The sequence below is a fragment of the Amaranthus tricolor genome, chromosome 13 (genome assembly GCF_026212465.1).
Source record: "Amaranthus tricolor cultivar Red isolate AtriRed21 chromosome 13, ASM2621246v1, whole genome shotgun sequence".
Lineage (NCBI taxonomy): Eukaryota > Viridiplantae > Streptophyta > Magnoliopsida > Caryophyllales > Amaranthaceae > Amaranthus > Amaranthus tricolor.
Genome location: NC_080059.1, coordinates 2,240,001 through 2,249,644, shown reverse-complemented (window position 1 = coordinate 2,249,644; position 9,644 = coordinate 2,240,001). Strand labels below are relative to the sequence as shown.

General features: G+C 33.1%; 1 protein-coding gene and 1 long non-coding RNA gene across 2 annotated transcripts; one reads left to right on the top strand and one right to left on the bottom strand.

Moving 5' to 3' along the window:
• Window positions 1-527: 527 nt before the first annotated feature.
• On the bottom strand, window positions 528-6,032 carry LOC130798557 (uncharacterized). Its single transcript, XR_009039070.1, has 5 exons — window positions 5,743-6,032; window positions 3,780-5,300; window positions 3,540-3,641; window positions 957-1,117; window positions 528-892 (listed from the first exon to the last, which is right to left on the bottom strand). It is a non-coding gene; the product is annotated as an uncharacterized LOC130798557 (long non-coding RNA).
• LOC130798556 (heavy metal-associated isoprenylated plant protein 39-like) lies at window positions 2,877-4,289 on the top strand. Its single transcript, XM_057661593.1, has 3 exons — window positions 2,877-3,507; window positions 3,633-3,711; window positions 3,961-4,289. Exons 1-3 carry the CDS (start codon window positions 3,496-3,498, stop codon window positions 4,287-4,289), a joined length of 420 nt encoding a protein of 139 aa, XP_057517576.1. The 5' UTR covers window positions 2,877-3,495.
• Window positions 6,033-9,644: the final 3,612 nt, after the last annotated feature.

The window sequence follows — 9,644 nt, the reverse complement described above, 5'->3', positions numbered from 1 at the left end:
AAATATTATTATTAAAGCTTTTGGGACATTTTGATTGTTACATTAGGTAAAATGAATATAAAATATGAGAAAAATCATTTATAAGTCACCACATGCCTTAATCAAGCCTAAAAAGAATGCATCCAAAAGCTAAGTCTAAAACCTCTTCAAAACAATTCAAATATGAGAATCTTAGGTTAGTTTGTGATTTACGCTTTCCATCTTATTTCACTATCTACACAAAAAATTAATTGTCCTTCATAAATTTCTTTTCCTGATATTTATCCTAACATATTTCACCCTAGTTTTGATGAACTTGATACCAAGTTTTTTTAAAAAAAACTATACAGAAAATAGATTATTCGGAAATAAAGACATAATTAATAAAAAGAATTTCACTCGAAAATTCACTTTAATAACCAAGAAATAATGTAAAGAATGCATCATATAACTCAAAGATGTGGAAATTTTCCGAGTCATATGGACAAAAAAAAGGGACAAAAAAAGTGTACTAGCACAATAATTATGTCTTCTAGGCGAAAGAAACTTTTCCACAATAATTCTCTTCAAAATGCTCTTTAATCACCAAGAAATAATACATATACTTACTAAATTAAGAAAGCATCATATTATTTCCCTTCAACCAATTATTAAGATTCTCTAGTCTATCTACGAATAAAAAAAAAAAAAGAAAGAAAACATGATATTATGGGGCATTAACAATATAACCATGGCTACTACTCAATCTCAATGCAGCATCACAAACTACATAGCCACAAACTGCTGCTCGAGTCACAACTTGCGTCTGCTCAAGTACAGTCATTGAAAAAACCCGAGTCCTAACTTGCGACTGCCGTGCTTTTTATCAAGTAGCCTAAGCCATCTTTTGTCAAGTATCCTGCTATGAGGAATCCTACACAAACTTGGTTGATCATCCACTGTTAGGCTAAAAATACAAGATTGTTGTAGTATTTTACCTCTAGGATCCAGAATGGAACTGAATGATGATGCTATGGTTAAAAAAAATTATGAATGAAGTCTCCATCTTGGATTGGAGAATGAAGTAGCCCTTCTAATGCCTTTTGATTTAAACGATATTGCTCCAGGGATGACCGATATCATTTAGAGAACCTATCATCTAGAACAAAGGAATGGTTGGTACGATGGCGCTTGTATATCTCATACACAATTATTTAGAAGCACACTAATGAATTTTAAAGGAAGACGTTCGTTTAACATCTGTAATTCTGAACTCAATGTTGGAATTACTCATCAATTCAAGAAACAAGAGGCTTCGTTCTCTCAAATCTAAGAAAGAATTTTAGCAGATGTTAAAACACTACTCGATGATGGTCTTCTGAACGTTTCACTCCTACGATTAGTCTCAGAAAAATTCCGATTTCTGCCGGAACGAGCAGTAGATCTGTCACTAAACTATTCTTGGAATTGGATTTATGATCATCATAGAAGCAAGATGTATCTGATTGGGTGTGGGACGGTTCAAGGAGTTCATGCTTACCAACGGTTAGATTGCTAAATTGAAGTGAAAGTTTAACACCCACCAAGGAACTCGTGATGGTTCTGGAAATCTAACAATCAATATCAGCATTATGACTTGTGAGCAAAAGGGAAGCAGATTTGTTAGGATTATGGTGACTTATGTTCGCCAAGTAACCAAGAACAAGATTAAGGAAATTAATCAAATGTGTTGGTGTAGTTAGAAGAGGACACAACACACATTTGTGATTGGTTGTGTGGGAATCAAATAGTACATTGTACTATTGGAAGTGTAATCTTTACATGTGAAGGCTAGAATTGCAACTTTACAGTCCAAGAACAAAGTGTAAGAGGCATAAGAGACCGTGGGATACAAGGAAAAGGAAAGTCAAGCAAGAAAAGGAGCAAGCTGCAGCTGGCAGCTTCTGTTTTCTTTTGTTTTCATCTGCTGCCTGCTGTCTGCTGTCTCATATACATAGCTGCTGCCCCCTTAGCACTTGTTGCTTCAATATAAATACTACACACTTGTATGCTACGGTATTTAGTGCACCAAAGTCTCATGTAAGAGCAACCTTCTATGCTTATGTAATTACTCCCTAATTAGCTCCTCTTGTCCCTTACACTAATCCTTCATTGCAATTCCTTCAAGTTTGTTTGTCTCCTTTAAACACATAATATAATCCTAGGCTAGATGGTGGATGTAGCCCAAGATTGATGAACCACCTTAAAATCTTTGTCTTGATTATCTCTCTATCATTGTAATTCATAACTAACTAGCATTATTTGATTCCTACACATTGACACAACACAAACCTTCACTTAAACTATTTTGTAATCCTTGAATGAGGTTAATTCCCCTCCTTTCAAGATGATATCCTATATGTCTGTCCAATAAGAATTAAGGGAAAAACAATTACATTAAACATATTCAATTCAAACAGAAAATACAAAAAGCAGAAATTGCATTCTACAAGACCATTGGAGGAGTTCTTTAAGACTTAAGTAGTAGTCCTCTGGATGGAGGATGCCTTAATATGGAGTCAAAACCTTTTAGCATGCTTCTCTAATGAAGAAAGAGAGACAGAAGAATTTGTTTCCAACTAGTGACACTGACAATTAAAAATCAGCTGATGAAAAGTTGATTCAGTTGGATAATTTCTGTTGATTTATTTAAAGTAGTTTCCCATGCAGAAACTGAGGCAAAAGTCATAACAGCTAACTATTGTCAGCTAACAAAAACCAGAATTAAATTATATTTTGGCAGAGCATACTTCACATAATGAGAGATTCAATCAATTATTCAATGCTATTTATGCTTCACAGACCGCCAACTGGATTTAACCGCAATGTCACCAAGGCTGAGTTTCGGGTCAAATGCACGCAACCTTCTTGTAATAATAATGAGGTTCTCTTTATATTAAAGTATTAACACTTGTTTGCAATTTCTTTGACTTCACACAAATAAAAAGTCACATAGATTAGTGAGTCAATTTTACTATAGTTCATTACAATCTGAAACCAAAGAACTACACATATGTGGTTCCATCGAGAATGGACAATTTTAAATTGAACCTTATAGAATGTAATGATGCGTTGATTCTCCAAAGGATGAAAATGAAAGAAGTACAAACAGTTGGAAGTCTTCCAAGAATGAACTTTCAGTGCAATCTATATCAAGAAGAATCATTCAAAGAAGGTAATATTTTAGACTCCACCTTGTCATTCTTTAATCCCATTAAATATCACATTATGCAAGAGATTTGACACAGTAGACATTTTCATGAGATCATAATTTATTAAAAAAATGGTTATACGCGTAAATTGCCCCTAGAACCGAGGAAAGCATCAGTGTCAAACAAACAACTACACTTTTCCTTCCTGATCAAGCCATCCCAAAATCATAATTCTACAAGACCAATACTTGCCCTCTGATTCTACAATATAAAACCAAGTTGTTTTCTGGGATGCTACATCGATAAAAAGGCTATACCAGTCGTGCTCCCTTTTTAGCAAGCAGAAATGCCCAAAAAGGTAATAAGTTTGAGAGCTCGGATTACACATACCTTAATAAATAGAAGTTTTACTTTTTTCTTTTTCATTACTGCTAAGTTTCTTCTAATTGATGTGTCTTTGTACAATACAATATGCTGATGCAGAGAATAGTTCTGAAAATGAGCAGCAGCAACAGCAAGAAGAGTCAGCAAAAAATTCTAAGGGCAGTCACGAAAATTGAAGGTAAAAAAATTGTTAGATAATAGAATTTTTGATTTAACATTTACAGTGAAGGCATAGCAGGAACTCACCTCTATCTAATTACTTACACCCCAAAGCATACAGCAATGACCCGAATTTCAGCCAACCAAGAAATTGGAAATTAAAACTTCCATGAGCACCATAAGGGTCGGCAAGTATCTAGTTTGCGACCTACAGGCTACAATGAACACCGTAAACATTCTCTAATCCGATCTGGATGTTTATACACAGGTGTCGAAAAACTGGAAATGGATGGGCACAAGGGTACTCTTACAGTTGTAGGGGATGTTGAACCAGTGCCAATCTTCAAGGCACTCAAGAAGATTGGAGAGACCCCAGAAATTGTTACTGTGGGCCCACCAAGACCACAAAGATGCGAGCCCTACTGCTACTGCGGCTCATGTCAGTCATACTCATACAGCGATCAGCAACAGAAGTGGCGGGACCCTCTTAAGCTTTCTTGCCCATTGCCCTGCAATAGATCCTGGTGCAATCAGTGTGAGCTAGTTGCTGTTGAGTATCCTCCTGCCTATGATTCAGGGCAGTGTTCTATTCAATGAGTTCTTCCTCTGATGCTTATTTCGAGTTTACAAAACTTTTTTATTTTGCCTTTTCCCTTCTTAGTACTGTCTGAATGAGATTGAGATTCCTGCAGTTCATGTATATCCTGTGAGTTTCTTTTCATGGTTCTTTCACGGTTTGAAGGTATATCTCAATGTCTCAGTTGATTTTTGGCGGCATGATTACCACATCATCCCCATCATCGCATCACCATATAAGTTATTGCAACCACAAACGAATCCGCATTTTTTGCGCTAAAGGTCAACTAGATGATTCCAATCCACCAATTCTAAAACTTGTGCTATTTGGAATCTTCATTCCACCTCAAGGTTCAAATAGTCATGACGAGTCCTCAACACTTGGACATAGGTGAGCACACTTGACACTTCGCTTTGAAATAAATATAAGTAAATTCATTAAATACCCAAGTTTGGCACTAGAACACAAACTTAAGTTTGATACAATCATACAAGTATCTAAGTACGCACAAGTCCCTAGTCAGCCCCAACCGGAAATATAAAAAGGAAAAGACGGGGTGCATATTGAACGATACTTTGTTATTGGTCACAGCAATTCACCCAAAAATTTTTGGACAGCTTAAACTTTAGAGCATTATTGTTTGAACTCAGCAGTAAATATAAGTGAAGAAACTACATCAAACATATGTATACAGACTACAGTAACAATGAACAACCAACCAAGAATAGAAAGTCAAAAAGATTATACTACAACATACATACCTATCAACCTGAAAAAATTCATGATAAAAAAGGCATACCTTTATTACAGAGAATCGTTATCCTACAAAAATAGATAAGCAGCAGAAAAAAACCACGGACTGTAGGAAAGAAGGCGGTTTCAGTAAGAGCAGATCCTCCTGAGATAAAATCCAACAGCGGATTATCATAACTGACCATGTAGTGATCAGATCTATGTCATGATTTACCTTCTACCGAATACCAAAATGCAGCTGAGAACATGCTTGCGTGACCAATCTCGAATTGTGCACCCTGTCATCACAAGAGGATGTGCAATCAATCATTCTCAACTAGAGAAAAAAACACAATTTTACTTCAAATGGTGTTTATTAAAACAAAAGAAGTACAAACAGCACAATCAATCGTATTGATAAAATCTAATAGTAGTATGACTAAAATAAAGAGTAATGTTTGTGTTACTATTAGAAATGGACAATACACTATCATCTCAAAACATATCACACAAGTTACAACAGTTAGGTCATTGAACGATTGAAATGTCTTTGAATCAATCAAACTGGCGTAAGTACTGAATGCTAAGGCATAAGTATATGTCGGGAATGGCAATTGGCAATTAGCATTTAGCAATGACAAAAGCAATTGCAAGTTCCCAAGCCCTCAAAAACCGGAAACCTCAATTTTGGAAAACGAATTACAGGAAGCATAAAAGAACAATGAAATTGAAATCGTTTACCTGACATTGCCGTTGAATTTCGTCATCTGAAACTTAGATAATGCAAACATCGGAATATCACAAGCCCTCAAAAACCGGAAACCTCCATTTTCATATTGAACCAAGAATATTGAAGGTGAATAACTGAATATTGACTAAAGAGTTTTGCATGGCTTCTCAACTATACTACGATGAACGCAATTAAGCTAATGGTGCATACCAATTACAAGCGCCATAATGATTAATTAGCTTCATTTTCAGATTAAGGCGTAAATTAATTCAATGGTTATCCACTAAAATGAAGACGGTCATTATTTTTGGTAATGCTACGTTTGCAACCCATAAGCTATTTCATAATTTTTTTTTTATTTTTCTTGATCTGCCTATCTATTTAAAAAATATTGACCCGATGAAAATTTTCTTTTAATATTCATTTACTCTCTGGAATTAAGTAATTTTTATGTATTGCTAGTAACTAATATATGTCATTAAACCCTCTAAAAAATTAGATATATAATTGAAATAGAAGAAATATAAGTATATTAGTATGAAACTTATCAAGAAATTTCTCAATTAAAATTACGCTTTATTTTTATTACCATTTCTATCATTTAATACGAACAATCAAAACATAATTAAGTTGCAATGATATTCTATAGAAAAATAAAAAAATACTTATTTGTTAAATTGTTATGGTAAAATTGGGTTAGATCATGTGCTATCCTCGTCAATACGGGCAAATCATGTGCTATCCTCACTCCTCAGCAACTTGGACCATTTGAACACTCCCAAAATAGTTTTAGGCCTACACTACTACTAACAACCTAACACATTTATACAATTGATATTCTAGTAAGTTATACTCCCTCGGTTCTTTTTTTTCTTCTCGTTTACTTTTTGCATGGATTTTAAAGTAAAATTTAAATCTCAATATCTCTGAATATGCATAATAAAAAATTATAAAAATACATAATAAACAAGTATACATTAAGACGAATTTAACGAGAGCTTACATAAATATAATTTATCTTCTAAATATGTCTTAAAAACATTAATTTAATTTCTTTCTTCTTGTGAAATATTCAAATGAGAAGAACATTAGAGAACGGAGATAATATATATTTATCGAATAAGTTAAGTACTGTTAATAAATTTGAAGTAGTAGACTAGTATTAATTTATGAATGGTATCAACTAAATTTTCCAAAGTAGGCTAGAAATCCTTGGTCACGATCACATTATATTTATTATACATTAAGAAAGGGAGCATGCAAGCATTGAATACAAATAATAATAATGTGATCCTAAGTTGATATTAGCATCAAAATAAGAGGGGAAAAAAGGAGCTATTACTTTGAGAAAGTGCCAAGAATGAAGATGACAACAAGTGATAATTAATAAAGAAAGGACTTGTATTTAATCAATGGGAAATTGTCCTTTTTAGACAAACATGTTAACTGAATGATGGAACTTCTAAACAAATTTTTAAAGGAACATACTCGATGCCCAAGGGTATGGATGGTACTTTGCTATTATTATTTTCAATGAATTATTTTGATGATAAATTCACCCACTTTGAGAGTTGTGAACTTCCTATTATATGTGAAATTAAATTAAATATCTACAAGAGTTTTTTTTTTTTTTTTTTTTTGAAAGGAAATAATTAATACTTGTTTACAACTATTATATTTTGATAATTTTAATTTGAGACTTTTTATAATTCATGGCAAAAAGCAAATAACCAATTACGAAATATCCACGTTATGAATATACAAGACTATGGTGATGGAAAGTATATCAATATTAATAGCAAATATGATTATTCTTTTCTTCTACATTTGCTAGTCCAATTAATGTCAAATCCAAATATTTGTTGACTTTATTACTTACTCCTCCTTTTTAATTTATTTGTCCCATTTGCTTTTTAATAACTATTTACTAATCACTTTTAATTTGTATTTTAATTTTAAACAATAAGTTAAAATATGATCAAATGGGATCTTTTTTTGTTCATCTAAATATAAGGATTATTAATATAAACTTTTTATAGTTTTTAATTATGCACAATTAGAAATATTAACGGTTAAAATGTTGTCTCGATAAATATGAAAAAATAAATGGAACAAGTAAGTTAAATAGGAGGGAGTATATTAGTATATCATAGAATAGAAGTATTGTGATTAATAAACCTCCAACATTCCAGCTACATATAGCCAAAAACCTCTTTATTTATGGTTTTTGAGTTTTGACTTATTTGTTAAGAAAAAAAATAATTAATAATTTCAAACCAGTTAAAAGTTTATTGTAAGTCAAAATAAAGAGTTCATTTGAAAAGTTTATATTAGATTTTAGCTTATTGATCAGCTAGCTTCTTCTATGTTGATAAACAACCACGTTTTAAAATTGACTTAATAACTAAAATTAGTAAATGTTGTCAATTGATGTTAAATTGAATTTGACTTATTTTGAATAGTAACAAATAATTGGAAAATACAAGGTACATTGTTCACTCAAATTTATCTTAAATAGTAAGTTAGCGTAAGTGTATGGTGTTGTAGCACATACGGGTCGAACACAAGGAGTGAAATGCGAGACTTAGGGCCTCTTAGGAATTTGGATAACATAAGATAGGGGTAGATGATGGTTTAAACTATGATTGCAACTAACAAAAACAATAAAGAAAGAAAACACTGGGGTAGGGGTTGACTTACATGCAATGGACTTCATATGACATGTTAAGAGTCTACTTCAGGTTAATTGTAAAGGTATGGATTCAAATACAAAGAGCGATCTGATCCTGGATCGGGCTTGGGATTGTCTCCAAGAATCTCATTCCCCTCACTCTCGTGAGCGAGAATAAGACCCACGGACAATAAATATCCAACAACTCGTTAATCCTTCCCTACTCTCGTAAGCGAAGGATAAAACTCCCAATATATGAAGTGAGTGCAAGATTCAACTCTCATTGATCCCTTTCCCTCAACTCCAATTATTGATAAGAGGTCAAACCTCCCGAAAATCCAACTCTCGTTGATGTTTGGAGGGCGATCCGAGTGACCTCAACACAATAAATAGAGCAACCCACTTATCGGGTTCACAATCAAACCAACATCAACCATTAACTACCAAATCAGTCCATATGCAAAGGTTGGGTCAACCCCAAACCCTAAAAGACTACTTACTACACATACTATCAATATATCTAGCAATCACAACAAATGCTAACATGATGACCAAGCTACTAAAATTAAGCAAAAATATAGTATAACTCAACAATGGTGAACATCACAAACCATTAAGAAATTGCAAACTAATAAAAGAATATTGTGATTAAAGGAAGAAGAAATGTACCTACAAAGTTTGGGAGTGATTGGTAATCAAAGATATAAAACCCAGAAATTGCAAATTAATTGAAATGCTAAGGACTCAAAATAGTGAGATAATAGAGAGAATACTTGAAGGACTCAAAATCTGAAGATAACCTTGATTACAAATTAATTGAAATACTAAGGATAAAATCTAGGGTTCTTTAGACTAATGAAAAACAAAAAAGAAAGCTCGAAACAAAAATAATCTACAATAGGTTAAGCTAAAACTAATGATTACATCAATCTTTATATATAGAAAAGCACCCCTCATGACCTGACCTCTGCTAAAAATAAACAATATACCTTAGAATGTCGTCCAAATCATAATTGGGCCCTAGGGAAATGTGCACTTGAATTGGAGAAGCCAAAGGTTCAACTCGAGAAGTGATCGATCGATCGATCGATCTAAAGAGATCGACCGCTCGATCTTAGCTGTTGTTCACCACAGATGCACAATTAGAGTTATCATACACATCATCTTTAAGCCAAAGAGATATCATCAAAAACCATATTTCAATAGGAAGAAAGACTCCAATAACTTATAACTTGTTCACAT

Bases quoted from the DNA above. Each gene is read 5' to 3' on its own strand.
- LOC130798556 (XM_057661593.1), top strand. The intron at 3,712-3,960 runs GTAAAAAAATTG...GTTTATACACAG, and splicing joins GGCAGTCACGAAAATTGAAG to GTGTCGAAAAACTGGAAATG.